Genomic DNA, 18,353 nt, shown 5'->3' on the forward strand with positions numbered 1-18,353 from the left:
TAAAAACAAGTCATCAAAGCTCCAATAATTGTTTACAAGGCTCGTCTGGTGCTCAGATGTGAAACTGGACTTCTTCCTGGAGGTACATATCGCCCCCTTGTGGAAAATGTCTGAAATTATTAGAAGTCCAGAGTGTTGAGAGTGTTTTTGCTGAGTAATTAATCCGTGTGCAGTATGTGTGTCAGTGGAACAAAACACACAAAAACACATATTCAGGCTCTTTAAAGCGACACGTCTCCCCACAGCCAAATAAAAGTGAATTATTACATATTTATTAAGAAAACTATAATGGTACGTGTTATTGAGGTTAAATTCCAAGGGAAAAACAGATCTGGGTTTGTGTGACAAAACGTGAGGCAGCCCGGTTGACCTTTGACCCAGATGCCTCTCGCAGGATTTACAACATCCTGCAAATCACTCTGCCTGACCTTTACCGTCGCATGCCATTGGACACGGCCTCGACGGGATGTTCTGATTGGCTGAGATGGCTCAGAGTGAGCATGTGGAGCTGTGGAGTACAAAAAGGTTCTGGTGGGAACCTGTAGATTCTGATTCCTTCAATTAACAAAACACAAGAAAGTTAGAGGATGTAGTTTAGTTTTCCACTTCAAAGTATTTAGTTTGTGTATTTACAGAAATGTCATTCATAGATGATTGTCAAAAAGCACATGAATAGATTATTACATTAGTTTTTATTGTACAATAAGTATTATTTCAGTACTGTAATTATCAACAAGTCTTATATATCATATAAAGCACATTGTACGGAAGCCCTAAGACGTAAGTGAGACAAAAAAATGCAAAATTGTTTTCTCTCCTGTATTTATGACTTTTTATGACTTAATTAGTTAAATCTGTAAAACAGGTGAAAAACACATTTTCTTTGCCAAATGAAAAAAAAAGATTTGTTGTTGAAATACTAATTTCGGCCACAAGAGGCTGAAGCGCACGACTAAAACATGTTTTAAATAGCACCAAAAGCATGTTTTCTTCCAGGTGAGTTTTAATTTCTCCATCACAAGGTAAATATATCGTGTGTTAGCAAATCAAAACAAGCAGCAGGCATGACGGACGTTAACAAACAAGATGCAACGTAACACCTGTGACAGGACAGAACATCAGTTCACCAGCTCATGTTCGGCCCTCCTGATGCACTGCAGCATGTCTGCGTGTATGAAAGGGAAGGAGATGTTTGATTTCACAACTTGTTTACTCCGTGGAAGATTAAACTCTCAGTCATGGTATCACGATCCTTTCCGAAAATGTCATTGCGTCACCGGTGTTTACGATTTGAATCCAGAACGTCCGGGAATCGTTGAGGTTACTGCTGGTCGATGTGAAAGTTTCACTTCTTCAACAAAACACTTCAACAAATTGTGACTTTACAAACATGAGCGATTGGAAAATTGTCCAGAAACAACCAATCAGAGCCGAGGAATCTCTAACGCGGCGTCAAACTGTCAAACTAGGCGACGCTGTTCAAATATGAGTCAAGATTCTGTCACTGCATCGTCTATTGTCTGTGTGTGAGCCGGCAGCAATGTTGAAAACAGTTGTGCAGTCTCACAAAAGGCCAAAACGCATAACAATCTACCTTTAAAAACAACAACATGACATTGTACTTGTGGACTAGACCTTAAATGCATTGAATCATCCAGTTGTTTAGTGAAAAAGAGCAACGATTAGAGGAAACGTTTGTCAGGTACCAAGTAGATTAAGATTCTGGCTCATGACGTATCTAAACGGCTCGAGAACACGAAGGTTGGATAATTAAAAAGATAATGTCATTCAGCCGAACTGACCCTTTAAGATTTTGCTTTAAAATGAAATAACTTTACACAGAATTGAATAACAAACAACTGAGTATTTCACTTATTGTTGCAGAATGAATGTTTCAACAACCAGTTTGTTATATGAGTCATGTTGTAGGTGTTACAGTTGACTCATTAGAAATCACCTCTAACTTGTCGTGTGTCCAGCGTAACCTGTTGACCCGCCTGGTTCCTCTGTTCAGTCGGCTCCGTCTCCTCTCACACTCGTCAGCGGCAGATTCTCTGAAACACGCTTTTTTTCCAGTGAAATATTTTTAAGCCACCGTTCAGACAGGAAGCAGGAAACACTTCAGTGTTGTTGAGATCAGAGAACACGGAGCTCAGTGTCTGCACAGTACGGACTGTTGCACAATGATATGTCACCATGAAGTGATGCTTTCAAGCACCTGCAGTATTCCGCAGTGCTTACTTATTATTTTGCAAATTGTGCATGTGGCTTCGCTTTTGTGCAGCTCGTCTCTCATGTGGCCGTCGTGCAGAGAACCAAAGGATGGCCTCTTGAGACGAACATGCATCCAGGGAAGAGACATATTAAAAGATCGATCTTGGGATTTTAGACCCTTATTCTGACGTCCACCATGTCTAGAGTGGGATTTTAAGTTGTAGACAGGCAAGGAAAAAATAAAGAAAGGATCAATTCCATGCCAAGCTACCGTTGAGCGGCTCCTGTTCAGACCCCAACAGCCAGAGGAGTGGTACTGCGCGTGGGGAGGTCTGACTGAGCGTGCAGCCGGGTGTTACTGAAACAGAGCATGCACACTCAGCTGGTGGCTATCTTACATTTTAACAACCCCAGTCGCAATCCTCTGGTAGCTCTGGGACCCGGCCTGTTGTTACTGTATGTGAGACCTGAAATGAGAACTAGAGTAAATGCAGCTTCAGCAGAAATCAGCTTATCAATAAACAAGGAAACTGAATAACTTCATTCATTCGTTAATCCTTGTGTCAGCATATTGTAGGATTGTATTAGATTCTGAAACACGCTTTTGCGAGCACCTTTTCTGAAGGTCGTAAAGTGGAGTTCAAAGTGTTGGCTGTGGCAGGGATTGAACCTGTGACTTGTCATGAGACAGTCTATGTGTTATATATCAGTCTACAGTCATTTCAGCCCGTGAGCCAGAGTGTTGGGAGAGATAAAGTTTCCAGTGACCAGAGCGCAACCTCTTACATAATGTGTCATGTCCAGCAAGCAGCACATGGGCCGTCTGACAGCGCTCTGCGGCTTCAACGCTCAGCCCAAAGTCAAGATACAAAGTCCTGCAGACGGACAATATGACGACCTTCACTGCAACAAACAATATCATGTTTACATCGATGTGCTTTGGTACAAAGCCTGAAACTGGCAGCAACACAAAATAGGGTTCACCTGAGGTATGTCATGCATTGCTCCCAGGTCGTATTTAAATTTCATGACGAGGGATGAACCTGCTCCGACTGGTTTGGTTTGAATTGACAAAAGACGGGTTGAACTCGGGTCAGATGACGCCGGTCTGACCCTCGTCAGACACAGCTTGGGGAAAATCAAGTAATTTTACTTTTAGCTAAGGCTAGCCTTGGCTAACTCACTAGCTAGCTTATGTTAGCTGTCAAGTTAGCTGTAACACAGCTTCAGCTTCATATCCGAGAGTGCAGTTACTAAAGTTAGTTTTTTTTAACTCTACTTTGTAGTTTTATATGTTGTTTTCACAGAAATGATACATTTCTATGGAATAATAACGTAATATGGTAAAACAGATGTGAAAAAGTCTGATTTTGGTCTTAATTAGAGCTTCATAGGGCAGTTTACCAGAAATATTATGAACTACAACATCCAGATGTCAATCCTCCACTCAGACTGTATCTTGATGTGAGTTCTGGACACAGTTTAGCATCGACGAGTAAAGAAAAGTTTGAAGTTTGTATATTCTGTCAGGTGTTTTTAGCTTGTACCAGCTGACTGATTTGTGGGCCAGATGTTTCCACGGCAGACTTGATACTCCTCAGATTTATTACTAACAATAAAACATCAAGGTCAAGGTCCAGGTTCACGTTATAGCGATAGCGTGTCTGCTGTGTAACATCTCGACTTCTTCATGCGATGATGGTGTCACGTGTTATTGCTCTCCTCTGATTGGTCGGCCGCCAGTATCAGTTATTGCAGTCCCCAATCATTAATCAAATGTTAAGATAAAACTTTATTTAACTCTTGGTGAAATTCACAAGCTACACGGCAGTATATATATATATATATATATATATATATATATATATATATATATATATATATATATATATATAGGTTACAGTAAAGAATAAGCTCCTCTTTTAGCAGCTGCAACACTAAAGTGATGAGCACATTAATATATATCAGGGGTTTTAAAGAGACTGCCCCCCCCCCCCCCCCTTCCATTTACTGGTGTCTCTCTGGGGAGGTCCGCCTCTCACTTTGAAAAACCTCTAATAGACATTATTCAGAAATGGGTCGGTGTGCAGCATGAGAACTTTTGAATGCAGGACTTTTAGCTGTAACAGAGTATTTCTACTGTCTGGTATTACTACTGTTACTTAAAGTACTTAAACTTCGTCCAACGTTATCTTACCATCACAACACACAGCTAGCCTTTGTGCTTATTCTGCCCACTTATCTGGATGCATTGACATAAGGAAGAGGTTTTTATCTGCCTCAGCTGTCCTATCGAGTTACCATACCTGGGTTTACTAGACTGTCAGTCCTGAAGGCCAGTTACCCTGGCTGCCTGTCTGCCTGCCTGTCTGCCTGCCTGTCTGCCTGTCTGTCCCACTTCTCAGTGGGCATGAAGGAGCATGAGCCAGGCTGCTTGCAGGCTCCCTGTGGTTTCACAGCCGACCACAACACTTGTGGGTGTCAGTCATAAAGGCACAAACAAAGAGTCTTGACCCCAGGGCACTGGACTTCAGTCTGCGGTGTCTGTTGTCCTACTCACCTTTCTGTCTGCTGAGGAAAAAGATTAAACTGAAAAATGAAAAGGTATAACAGATAACTCATGTCTCTTCTGTCCAAATGTTTGCTCAGTAACAGTCTGCAAAATATAACAACACAGCTTCATCATAAAGTCTGTCAAGCGAGTGAGAAAGTGCACGTGTTGCTTTGTGCACTTTGAAGAGTCTGTCTCTCTATTGGTCAGATCTGCTAACATAGTTCACTCATTGGCTCACCTTAAATTATGAACTTGCCTCGGACTCTTGTTGCAGACAAGAAACAACAATCAGCCATCTTTCAAGTTTACAGTTTTACAGTTTGCAATGGCTCATCCTTCTGTAGCACTAGTTAGCTTATTGGCAAGGACTAAAAGAATAACTGTGTAGCTGGCTGAAGCACTGGGTGTTGGAGGCAAAGGGAGAAAGGTGAGTAAAGAGCTGGAGGAGGAGGGGCGGGGGCAGGCCCATGTGAGGCCTTATTCTGGGCAAGACATGAGTGCAGACAGTAAAAGGGAAATGCCCTCACATACAGTACCTCACAACATGATATTCACACTCTGCTCAGCAAGTAAGTCTATCTCCCCAAAACAATGCGGGGACTTTTCCCTGTTGAACGCACCACGTTGTCTGCAAGTGCAATCATTATATTCTTTGGAATACAAGAGAATAATGAAATGATTTGTGTAAATGTTTACATCCAGTTTTGTACCTTTTTGCAGGAGAGAGTCTGTGCTTCTGGTTGAAGCCAGTCAACTAACATGTGCAAGGTTAGAATTTGACTGCTTTGCTGCAGTGTGGAAGGGGCAGTCGGCAGAGAGGCAGGCTGTTACCTTTTGAAATACAACATGACAGAAATAGACCGGCTTAAATATGGCACCTTGATGGGGCAAAGCCACACACTGTGGATGAAGGGGCCATGGAGTCATTGAGTTGTTGTTGCGTCCAATGAGGGCTCAACAGTTATTGTGATTCCACGCTTTCAAAACACATTTTGTTCTCATACTCTCTTGAAACAGATGCGACAGATGATGGCGATGCTATATAAAGGCAGCGGGCTGTTCATATTGTTCTCTCGTGACAAGTTGAGCCAAACTATTTATTAAACACTCGACTTTCTCCATTTAAGGAATGCACAGCGTCAACCTTCACATGTGACCTCATCCTTTGACTCACCAAGGGTATCAAGTCAACAAAATGCTTCCCTCCATTTCAGATTAATCTCATAGCAACAACAGCTGCATTGGTCCTAAAACTAGACTACCCAGTCACACAATTTCATGTCCACATCACGGCCTTGTAAACAGAGCTTGGACAACAAGAATGAGCCCAGCCCCTCGTATCAGGAGGAACAGCAACCTCCAGCTACTTCTTCTCTCCAGGGACTGCTACGCTAATTTGAAGTTGTGTGATGCAATCTGCTATATCAGAAAGCTTGTTTCTCTGGGTGACAGAGGCAAAATTAGTCACAAGCTAAATGTTAGCCAATGGTAAGTACACCCCACCCAGTTGTATTGTCTCCACCGGGACAAAGTATCGATGCCTCATCTTCATTGACATCTTTTCAAAGGTGCCTAAAAAAATGGTCAACGAGGGAGCCAATCAGCCCTCGCTGCTTAGTTACAAAAATAACCAATGACAGTGTCCATTTCATCCTGCTGGCCTGCCTTGTCCTGCCACTCGACACCCACTGGTTATTCCAATGTGAGCTAGCTAGCTGCGTCCTGTGTTGCTGCTTAGTTTGGCCACACCGACTTGTGCGTCTATTTTGATCTTCTGAGCTCGCTATCAGGACCCTGGCCACAGTGGAACATGGATCTGAAGGCTTGACTCACTTTGGTGAGTTTTCTTTGTTTCTTTGTTGTTGTTTTTTTTTACCATGAATGACAACCGCTGAATTTGTTCTCAGCAGGTTTCCACACTGGATTCTACATTGAGGATTTGTGTTTGATACCAAAGTCTAGATTGGACGGTTACACTCAGCATGAAAGACCCATCACCAAGGTGAGGGAGCAGTGTGGTTATATGGATGTTTACAAAGACATGAAAAATACTGTAATAACTATGGTAATATAAGGGACAGTGGACAGAATACTATTTAGAAGAAGTTTTAAATTTGTCCAAAAAGACCTACAGCACAAGGGCCTATACAATCAATACACATGTATAGTGTCAAATCATTTTCACTAATATTTACACATCTTTAGGGAAAAATATAAGATAATATTACAATAGTTGCGCCTATATACAGTATAGTTAACTGGGCTACCTCATTCCTCGGGTATAAATACACGAGCAGATGCTGGGAAAGTACCGTGGTTGCTAACTGATCTCTGTTGGTTGGCTACCAAAGTCTCCTGGAAAGCCAAAACATTCTGCAAGTCAGACTAAAGATACAGTAAAGTCAAAACGTTCTAGCAATTTTACCCGGTTGTTAGTTTTCAATAATAAGAATGATAATAATTTGTCTTATTGGCTGTTGTAAACACACCTACCGCCATACAAATCAGCCTTGACAGTGAACATGAACGGCTCTTGGCAACTGAGTTTGCTTTCAAACTACTGTTTTAATGTACAGATACAATCAAACACACCATTGAATCATTGGATGTCTGTGTTTATATTTGTCTCAACCTCATCTGCTTATAAGGAGAGTCATGTTTAAGCAGATAGTCGGTGAGTTGAGTTATATGCCAGCGGCTATGCTCCCAGGTCAGGGCGCATAAATGGGTTAATGAGCTATTCTAAGACCTCACCCAGATAGCTAAAGTAAGCTACAGTCGAGCAGCTGCTGAGGCGCTCTGTGACTGATGTGATGATTTACATTTCCTCCGCTCTGTGGTGTAAACTTAGAGGCAAGAATATTGTTCTGGAGCTTTACAGAGGAATTGTCTATATAGCAACCCATTAAATGTGAAAAAGATAACAAAGCTGAAATGCACACATGAGCAATGAACATGAGCATCTTTTCTAATCAGGTTTCTATAAATGGACTAGGAGCTGTTCTCATAGTTACTAACAGTATGCGTAGAGCTCACAGCTTAAGGCAGAATACAGTGCTTAAAATAGCCAAGCGCATGGCATGAAGTGTTTGTCTGCTGCCTGCATAGTGACAGCATGGGTGAAGCTGCCACATGTCGTGTACATAAAGGTCATCAGTGCAACTACAGAGTTCAAAACCTTTTATAGTCATTATATTCATCAAACAACCTTTTCATGAATATTTGAAATTCCCAAATTCTGAAATGATAACTGCTTACAATGAGTGAGTGACACGATTGGTTTTACTACTAAGTTTGAACACTGACACTTTTTTCACTGTCTTGTTTTAGGAAGTTTACATATCCCACCACTTCCCTAATGTCAACCTGAGTTGGACAAAAACCAAAGGATCGACAGAGCTGCAGGAGCTGTGGAGGACAGGTTATGCACGAGACCAAAAGGAGGCTGTTGACATCATGACCTGTGTGGAAAAGCGACACATGAGCCATCGGGTGGGGAGCATGCTCCACCATCGCTTCCCCAACGGCTTCACCGACTTGTTCATGGACGAGACCGATCGTGAGGTCAGCACTCTCACCGATCGGGCCTTTCGAAGTCTCTGCGTTGGAGATGAGGCGGTTTACAATGACGAGCTATTGTATGGATACTCACCTTTCAGCTGCCACAAACCTTTAGTGGGGGATCCTCTTAAAAAGAGTCATCACAAGGAATCTAAAAACCAAGGGCAAAGCAAAACTGACAAGAACTATGCCCAGCCGTGGAAACAGCAGCAACAGAAGAATATATCCCACATGTCGTCGTTCCTGAAATCATTAAGTGCCACAGAGGAAAGCTGTGACGGGATGTTGATCAAAAATGGAGGTACAACAGATTCTAACGGGGAATCGTGGGATAAGTCTGCACTTCGCAGCATCCAAAGAGAGCTATCGGAATTCTCCTCGGATTATCAGACTAATCTCACAGATGGACATTACAAGGACCATCATTGGCTTCACTCTGGTGATGGTTCATCAAGCAAAACATGCAAAGATGCTGCTCTTCCCTCAGGAAAATCCTCAAAGAGCAAAAATGGGAAATCCACCATTAAAGTCAGGAAACTTAACATTAAAAACTTTTTCCTCCACAGCGAGTTTAGCCCTTTCCAAACATGGAGAGATTTTAACCGGTTCCCCTTTGGCCAAGAGGACACCACTATTCTCCCCACAGACAATATACCTAAATGGTATGACTTGTCTTTTTACAAGGAGCTGACAGAGGCACACAGAAAAGAGACTCTGCATACAGAGGAGGCACAGTCAGGCCAGAAAGCGGCAGTTGAGCCCCCTCCTCCCATTGCTCCTAAACCCATCCCTCCCCCTCCTCCGCCAAAAGTCCTGCCAAAGCCCTCAGCCACTCCGGCTGAGAAGAGGTGCTCATCAGAAGGAGGGGATGGGAGTGCTGCCCCCTGGAGGCGCAACAGGTCCCGGGCAAGAAGTGTGATTCCACTCAATCAGCCTGGGATACCACCTCAGGAAAACTGTTTAAAAACATTGGATGAAAGTCCTTGGTTGGTCAAAAAGGAAGCTAGATCTGTGGAGGTGAAAGCAATTGAGGAAGTCAGCTCTTTGGCATCGACTCCGTTCAGCATCTGCCAGCTGATGACTCCCCTAATTCCCTCCAGACAACCGACAGAAACATCAGAAATCCTCCAAACTGTCTTCTCGCTCTCTGCACTCGACCTCCCACTAAGACCACACTCTGAGGCCAAACTGACCCCTGAACCTCCAGTCAAGCGGGACAGCTACAAAGCACTCGCCTCGAGCATCCTCTTCAACCTCAAAGACAACAGGAAAAGGGTGAAAAGCCGTTACAGCCCTCCTAAATTCAAAGCATTAGAAGTGCCTGAGGGTGGCATCCAATCTCCACAATCAGATCATCTGAAATACCCACAAGCTTTCTCTGAGGGTTATGCGTCAGGCTTAAGCACTCCTGCCATTTTAAAAGATGGACAGACAGTCTGCAGTCCTGTTTTGGAATCTAACAGCACCCCAACTTTTGGTCATACTAAGAATGATACTGATAGACCTCTTTCAGATGATTATTTGTTATCAAATCTATTGCAAACCAAAAGGGAGGCTGCAGGTAGTCTTGGTGAGGAGAACCCCATCTCCCCCTTTATACACTCAAAAAAGAATCCCAAGGCTAAAAAGCAGAACTACCCGTCTCTGAATTTGTACAAGAAAGCCAACCCTGTTGACAGTGACATGAAGTATCTTCTAGTCCCTCTGAGCCCCGGTGCTCCTATACATGTAGACCAACCGACTGAGACAAATGAACTTTTACTACTCACGCTAAACAAAGAACTCTCTCCAAAAGAACTGCCAAAAAACACAGGGCTTTCACCAAATACTTTAAATGTCAACAAAGATCGTTCACCCATATTTGCACCCGATGCACTTGAGAAAGAGGGGTTGTCATCAAATGTATCAGTAGGGAAAAGAGCACCAAATGTACCAGACAAAGCAAAACGACCTGTGAAAGACATTAAAGAAAAATACTTCAGCTCTAAGGAAAAATGTACTAGTGGACAATCCATAAGTACAACAGACGTGATCAGAGCAGCAAGGGAAGCAATTAATGCAGCCAAACACAAAGCTCTATCTGAAGCGCACTCAGGTAACATGAATAAGCACATTGCAGACACAGAAGAACTGAGAGAGAAAGAAATAGATATGAAGTTCTATTCAAAAGAAATGTTTGTCAGCAAGAGGGAGAGTTCTGAGCCAGAAAACAACAATGTTTTATCTCAGAGTAGAAATGAACCAACAATGGTCGGCAGAAGAGGTATTGTCAAGAAAGAGCCCCCGCCAGTTCCAAAGAGAAATTTTGCTAAATCTGATATTCAACTCTCTCTTGACAACCAGCAAACATATAATGTGGACAAGCTCACTAATGGTGATTCGGGGGATGCACAATTAGATCTACCACCAAACGAAAAGGAATCGCTTCAGAAACAGGGCAAACTTAAACATGTATTCTCAGCCAGACAGAACAATTACATAAAATATCAGAGATATGCAGAGACAGATGATGAACAAGGAGATGAGTTTGAGGAAGGTGATCTGAAAGTGAAGACAGGAATGGAAGCGGATGAGGAGACGATGTCGCTTAGAGACAGCGAGCATATAATTAATGATTTGCATGCTTTGAAAGAGCTGGAGAAAGCAAGGCTTGGCGATCGTGTTCTGGACACCACAAAGAACACATCAGGTGTTATTAACATAGACGAGGAGACGAGGGCTAAGAATGATTTGATCTCAAGGGAGCTGAGGAATATTAAGAAGGGCATGCTGTCTATGAGAGGGAACACAACGTTTAAGAGAGAACTATTTTCACAGAAAGAGAAGGATCAGAACAAGCATGAGACTTTCACAAAGGTAGACAATAACGTCATAGTAAACAAAACACTTATAAATAACAACTATGACAGAGCAAAAATGGCTCTTGAAGAGATCATCTCAGACAGGCAGAAGAGAAAGAATAGATCCACAGAGCAGGATTCAAATCCAATATTTGATGAGAACGCTGATGAAAGTTATGTAACAAGGGTACAGCAACGTAAGAAAGCCATGAAAGAATCTATGACAGAAGCCATGGACAAACAAAATGGCAGCACTGTGGCACTAAAAGAGAAAGATTTAAAAGAGAGGTTAGGTAACTTAAGAGACCACAATCACATGAGACAGATCCTGTCACAAACTGAGCCTCCACTTGGTGAGACTCACAGATCAGCTGGTCGGTTTGCGGTACCTGGGATGGACAAAATTGACGATCCTAGCTATGAATCAGAAGATGTGAATTTGAGAGACATAGTGAGACAAATATCTGAAGAGAGCGGAGAGAGTCTGATGAACCAAAATGAAGACAAAAAGGGAGATGCTCCTCCTGTTCCGCCTAGGAGCAAAAAGGGAGGGAGTAGAAGAGATGGAAGTGTTACTAAGGAGACAGATAGTTTGAAAGATGTAAGAGAAGAGGATATCTTTAACGAAGATGTAAAGTGTGAATATGGTGAGGTACACTTAAAAGAGATGAGGAGTACGGGCTCAGTAAAACAAAAAGTAGATAGTGACCTGTCCACAAGAGAAGCCGGTCAAAGTGGAACCAGTCCTGTTAAAGAGAGGTGGGATGTGATGAATAATGCAATTATATGTGAGTCCATCTCACCTTTAAAATACCCACAATCTGAAAATAGATTGTTTTTATCACCAGAGTCAAGAGGAAATGAAAATAAGGCATTTAACTTGCAAGTAGATATGAGCCCAACAAGGGAAGCCATGTTTGAAAAAAGCAATGCCAGGCCGCAGGAAACATACAAGGTTAAGCGGAAGGCTCCCCTAAAACCAGACCATTTAAAAACACCAGATGACAATGTAACTAATAATTTAGTGCCAGAAGAACCTGACAAAATAAATATAGCAAGTGAGGAAATACATGTGCATGCAGAGGCTCTTGGTGAAATGCCCAGGGATATAATATCACCCTTACTACTGGTAAATGGTATAAGCATCAATCAGAGCCCACCCGATCAAGGCAGCTTGTCCTCAAAATCATCCTACTTCTCTGCAGAGAGTGCACTTCACAGAAACACTGAGACAGAGTCAAACGTGTACCACTCTCTGGAGAACTTGATTGGAGAGGTGGATGAGGTTGATGAAGTGACGCGGAATATTTCACAAAACACAAAACAGGATTCGGAGAGGACGGAAGTGGAATATTATTCGTTGAGTGAACATGAAAGCGAGCCGGAGGTTGTAAAGCAACCAATAACATCTCCTCAGAAAGAAACAGAAGTAGCGTACATGGACAGCAAAGAAAGAGGCAATACCACGGCAGATCCAGCCTTAGCTCATGATGAAAATAATCAGACACCAATGTCGCCCTCCAACATTTTCTCACCAACTTTGGGGATCCCTGCCTTATTTAAGGTCAAAGACAACACTTGTAATAAGGTGAAGTTGAAGACTGTCCAACCGTGGTCACCAAGAGGGATTCTGAGTGCTTCAGAGAGGGGAGAGGAGTTACATCAAGTGAAGGAAAATCCAGAGCTCCCTCCGGCTAATGAGCCTGTCACCAGAGGTAGCACACCGATCCCGGATGAAGTCTTCAATCCTAAAGATATTCAATCAAACATTTTACCTTACCTGCTGCTGTCTCCTTCAAATCTTCAAAGCGAAAACCCAAAGACACCACAAGTTGGAGGGTTCCTCACTGTCCCACAGGAGGAAGACAGATTGTCTGGCGTGAGTCCGTCATCTGAAGGAGTGGAGAGCTTAATAACAAGCACAGCTGACACCGCTGATGAGCTGGGAGCGAATGGTGGAGTTTCGAAGGTTCCCAGTGAACGGTCTGGGTCCACCTGCAGTGGTAGTGAAAGCCAAACAGGGCTGCCTAAACCACCAGTTGTCTTACCCAAATCTGAAAAGGCTGTTCTGAAAGCCATTAAGCTGGGAAATAGAAGGATGAAGAAGGAGGAGGCACAGAAGTCGCCCCACAAGTCGTCTCAAAGCAGCAGCAAACAAAGAGTGGATAGACACAAGAGCGACAAATCCGAGCACAAAAGCAGCAGCAGTAGAACAACTAGCAAGAGCAGTGAGATAAATCACAGAGAAAAGACTGACGACGGTCATCGTCACAATGAAAGTCAGCACGGCAAAGACAGTCACGACCAAAGTGAGCAGCTACCGTGTGAAAGAAGAGGCCACAACAGTGAAAACCACCATCACAATCAGACAGACGTACGCCACAAGACTCAGAGACAGAGCCATGATTCTGTGGAAAGCAGTTCCCAGAACAATGAAGCACTGCCCAGTGTTGCAACAGAAAGGACAAGGTCGCAGCAGCAACAAACACATTAGAGATAAGCCAGAGCAAAGACACTACAGTAACGATAGGGTCATCAGTAATGTACCTGTTTACAAAACTCAGCTCAGCGACAGACCCACGTCGGACAGGCCATTCAAACGATCACAAAGCATTGATAGGTACCTAGGAGAAAAAGCAGAGCGCAGGCTCAGCACCGATACATCAGTCAACGAGAAGCTTGATCCAAGAACCCAACGAATTGAAAAATCCATCATGGACGAGCTTCAGCAGAGAGGCAGAGCCAGGGACAAGGTGAGCAGAGACAACCTAAACAGAAGGAGTCACAGTATTGATGCGTACCCTAACCCTAACCCGAACCCTCACCCTTCAACCCTCTCCCGTCAATCGAGCCACAACAGCCATACCAGCCATACCAGTCAGCTGTCTCGCCAGTCTAGCATTGAGCACGCCATTGTTACGCAGTCCTTTCCTATGACCCAACGTAAGATCCTCCAGGATCCAGACTCCGGGCAGTATTTCTTTGTAGACATGCCGGTGCAAGTCAAGACGAAAACCTTCTTTGATCCTGAAACAGGAAGCTATGTACAGCTGCCAGTCCAGCCGCCAGCGTTTGCTGTTCCTCAGGCATCCCCCTTCGAGGTGTTGACCCCACCTATGGTTGTTTACCACAGTTTTGTCCCGGTGCCTCTGTCTCCCATGGCTCAGAACACCATCATCCAAGCTCCTCATATGGATCCAAGGTTGAGGCAAATGCACTGTCAGGATGGACATCCATATTTGGAGCCTGTCTATGCTCAGCACGACCACATGTTAGGAGAGTTTCTGGGCACTGAGGAGCTGGACTGTCCGAGCTGATAGGACACGAGGTTTGAAAGGAAAAATCCACGCTTCTTATGCTCTTTTGCCAATAATTTTGAACAGTATTAAAGTGTTCAGGGTGAATTTTCCCTTCAAAGTTAAGCAGCTGATCACTATATTGCTTTCCTCGCCTTAACTGACATGAGGCACAGAAGCTGCGCAGGCTTTGTGAAGCTGCTGAGGCCTCGAATGGTTTCGTGACTTGATTGAAAACTGACGGGAGATATCGAATTTGTACAATTAATGATGGTTGTTGTCGAATGCTGTTATTTGAATGTGGGTTTAAGGATATGTGTAAGATAATGTGCAATTTATGAGAAACATAAGGGACATGGGTGATCCATGTACATAATGTATTTACGTGTAAACAGAGAGGGAAAGCTTGAATGTAAATGTGGAATATTTATTGTAAATGCTGTTTGTTACAACTACAGTGGTAGTGGAGTCTCCACTGCTTTTCAGGTATTGATGTATTTTTGTTTTATTACCTGCAAAGTGTGTTGCCTTGAGATTGATTTTGTTCACCAGACAGTTTGCAGTCACTTAAGTTATCATTAGAGATACTTGACACAAACAGAACTCACTCAAACAATCGTCTTTCAGTCGTATGTAATAGATTTTACACAACCACACAACTAAACACTAAAATTATATTGCATGCTGAAGTTGAAATTGCAGTTATACCTTTTGAATGTGTTTGATACAAAATTTATACTGTCTAAAAGCTTGAACTGGCATTGTTGCAATTAATGTTTTTTAATACGCAGAGGACATGACGGAGAATTTGGATTTGCACGTTTGTTGCATTGGCATTTTTCTAAACTAGAATAACGCAGGGCTGTATTGTGTCTGTGATCCATTCCAATAAAAAAACAACTGTTGATACAGACTTTTATTGTTCTGGTATCTTTCTCCATCTATATGTCTTTTAAATAGAAGGATTGGAACTGTTAGAATTGGTGATTCAATTACATAATTGATATATATTATATATATAATGGTCTGAGAAAGCTATGAAACCCACATGTTTCCAAATGCTTATCAACATTGGGTAATTAACTGCCTTTGTGTTTCAAAATGGTAGAAAACCAAATCGAAATCCTTGTTTGGGACAACAATCAACAGTCTGTACATATTAATTGAATGTAATCAAATCCAAGTAGTGACATAATAGCAAATTAAAATGCTTCTTCCGAGAGAAGACGATGTTATTAGATGTTTTATGGACACTTTAGCATTGGTAATGGACAGAACCCCCAGTAAAATATGTTATAATTCAACTTCAATTCATAACAAACAAAAAACAAAACCTGTGGATCATTAAAACTGTCTGTTTTCATCTCTGGCAATATAATATATATATATATATATATATATATATATATATATATATATATATATATATATATATATATATATATATTTGGGCATCCTCTCATGAGAAGGTTTTGGAATCTAAACTAGACAAACTGATTAAGAGCTGAGGAATAATTGTTTTATTTCTCAAAATAATACAATATTTAAACAAATGCACGAAAATACAGTTTTTTAATCCGGTCAAGCAAACCATCATCTCCCCATCCCTCATTGTTCTGGTGTTAAAGAGCGAAGGAGACGCGCGGCCAGTCAGTGACAGCCGCAGCTTAATGCCACCATGTCGTCATACTGCTTCAAAACCACGTTCTGCTCATCGTCAAAATATAACAAACTGATGGACTGGAGTCTGTCGGGGACGCAGCAGGGCGCTTCCACCTCATCGCTCGAGAGCTTGAGCGCGTGCATGATGGAGCGCACCGTGGCGTGGTTGGTCGCTTTGAGGCTTCCCCCTAGGGGGAACGGGCAGGAACCTTTGCAGTGGTAGGCGTTGTATCCTCGGGGGGAGATGATCCAGCCGGACCAGCCGATCTCCTCGAAGTCGACGAAGAGGGGTACCCGCTGGCAGGACTGTGAGCGGCTGTGGGGCAGGAAGCCAGGAGATGCACGCCGTCTCCTGCTGCGGTGGTCGTGGAGCTCAGGTGCTGCTGCAGGCGAGGCTTGTCCTGTGGAGAGAGATAATAGCAACATATTCTAAAAAGGAATTTTATTTTTGGCATCTGTGGTATTCATAGTATATAGAGGAATTTTCTGAATTGAAACAAAAAAATCAGTTTTTAAAATAAGATAACACCTAAATATTGCATTTACTACTTTAAAGGCGCAGTTCACCCCAAAATAAAATAAAAAACATTGTATTTTTGGGGTGAACTGTCCCTTTAAGAGAGGGAAGGGGAATTGTGATTGGCTGAAAGGTGGAGGGAGGTGACAACAATGTCATGAGCCGTTGACAATATTATCGAGGGGAAAAGTCTTTATGAAAAGATATATGAAAAAATAATATACAATACCGCTATGATGAAACTTGATGATGAAATAACATTTCATAATAACGTTTTTGTATATTTTTTTATTATATAAGTTTTAATAATTTCTTCAGTTATTTGACAAATTGTTGATTCATTTTACATTTTATTAAATTAATATTTATTTCTTGGGGTTCCCTATGCAATGACTATTGAAACCATGTGACACCCATCACCTTACCCAGGTACGACTGGTTTGATGCTCCTGTCCTCCCGTCGTCTGAGAATAAGACCAGGTAGGCGTTCGTGTCTGTCAGCTCTCCATTCCGCTTCCACGAGGACGCCACTGACTCCATCCAGTTTCCAGAAGGAAGCGTCGTCACCACAAGGATGCCGTTATTCTCCTGACTGTTGCGGATCCACTTTGACACCTGACATTCAGAGCAACGGGTTAAACACATTGGAAATACTTTATAAACTTCTCTTTATAAGTAATCAGGTCTCACTGCACTGAAGCACATATCTAGACACGTTCAATCACAAGAACATGCAACACAATAGCTTAAAATACAATACATGAAGAGACACTGCAGGTGAACAGAGTGAAACATTGCACTAATAGATATCAGCCTGTCAACATGTTTTTTCGTCTCACCTTAAACAAAAAATAGAGCAACTCTTACTGTTTGAGTGACATTGAAGACTTCCCATCCCTGAGTGTACAGTGGCACCAGTCTGGAGGTGATGAGGTTTCCTCTCCATGGCTTCACTCGGCTGTCCAGCACCTCATACAGATCCACCTGGATAGTCCCAACACAAAGTCTCTGTCACAAAACTCTCTGGTGATGTGTCATTACTCAAACATCAAACATTACTTTGAGAAAAGTCTAAATAATTGCACCCTAAAGACAATTTACCTTGTAGAAATGAGGCCCATATGACTTTCCGAGGTAAAACTTCTGTTTCTTTCTGAACCAACGGAACTCTGCTTTGATCATTCGCTCCTCTCTGCCTACAGACGACAGGTTGAAGAAGTGGAACCTCTCTCCAAAATGACCTGTAGGCGGGAAAATATATTTTAGTGAAACGTTAAAATAATCTTTTGATAAAGAAATGTAGTAAAGTCTTTCAAATGAGCTGTTTAACAAGGACATAAGTCGCGCGTAAACGTGCGTAATTGTTATCGTGCAGTTACGCACGTTTGGACATTTAATGCTGCTGTAACATTATGGCAAAAACTAATTTCAAAAATCTCACCAAACAATCGTGCATGCATGTAGTTTTACTCACCTTTATCCTCGAAACTCCGCACTATGTTTCCTTCCAGAATCTCCTTCTGGCTCTTCAGGCTCCCGTCGGACACTGTCACGGCATTAAAAAGATCCAACATAAACTGAGGCGCCTTCTTGTGAGGAACCACCGCTGGACTTGGAGGTAAATCCTTCAAATGTAACATCGCGTCCAGCTCCTCGCTCGCCGTGTTCGTAGTGTCCAAACCGTCCTCGCGCCCGGCTGCCGTACCTCT

At 42.6% G+C, this 18,353-nt stretch overlaps 2 protein-coding genes across 2 annotated transcripts in view; one reads left to right on the forward strand and one right to left on the reverse strand.

The window, feature by feature from the left end:
- The first annotated feature begins 3,010 nt into the window (after positions 1 to 3,010).
- Positions 3,011 to 13,695, forward strand: LOC115024897 (uncharacterized). Its single transcript, XM_029456759.1, has 4 exons — positions 3,011 to 3,156; positions 6,559 to 6,605; positions 6,679 to 6,770; positions 8,099 to 13,695. Exons 1-4 carry the CDS (start codon positions 3,011 to 3,013, stop codon positions 13,661 to 13,663), a joined length of 5,850 nt encoding a protein of 1,949 aa, XP_029312619.1. The 3' UTR covers positions 13,664 to 13,695.
- Positions 13,696 to 16,020: 2,325 nt separating this feature from the next.
- The window catches only part of LOC115024794 (bone morphogenetic protein 2), a 2,981-nt gene continuing 648 nt past the window's right edge, over positions 16,021 to 18,353 (reverse strand). Inside the window, exons 1-5 of the mRNA XM_029456637.1 lie at positions 18,119 to 18,353; positions 17,746 to 17,885; positions 17,512 to 17,628; positions 17,070 to 17,259; positions 16,021 to 16,528 (exon numbers count right to left, since the gene is read on the reverse strand). The exon at positions 18,119 to 18,353 is cut by the window's right edge and continues 648 nt beyond it. Of these exons, the coding sequence (XP_029312497.1) occupies positions 16,116 to 16,528; positions 17,070 to 17,259; positions 17,512 to 17,628; positions 17,746 to 17,885; positions 18,119 to 18,353 (1,095 nt within the window). The 3' untranslated portion in view covers positions 16,021 to 16,115. The remainder of the gene's footprint in view (positions 16,529 to 17,069; positions 17,260 to 17,511; positions 17,629 to 17,745; positions 17,886 to 18,118) is intronic.

Source organism: Cottoperca gobio, chromosome 19 (assembly GCF_900634415.1).
Source record: "Cottoperca gobio chromosome 19, fCotGob3.1, whole genome shotgun sequence".
NCBI lineage: Eukaryota > Metazoa > Chordata > Actinopteri > Perciformes > Bovichtidae > Cottoperca > Cottoperca gobio.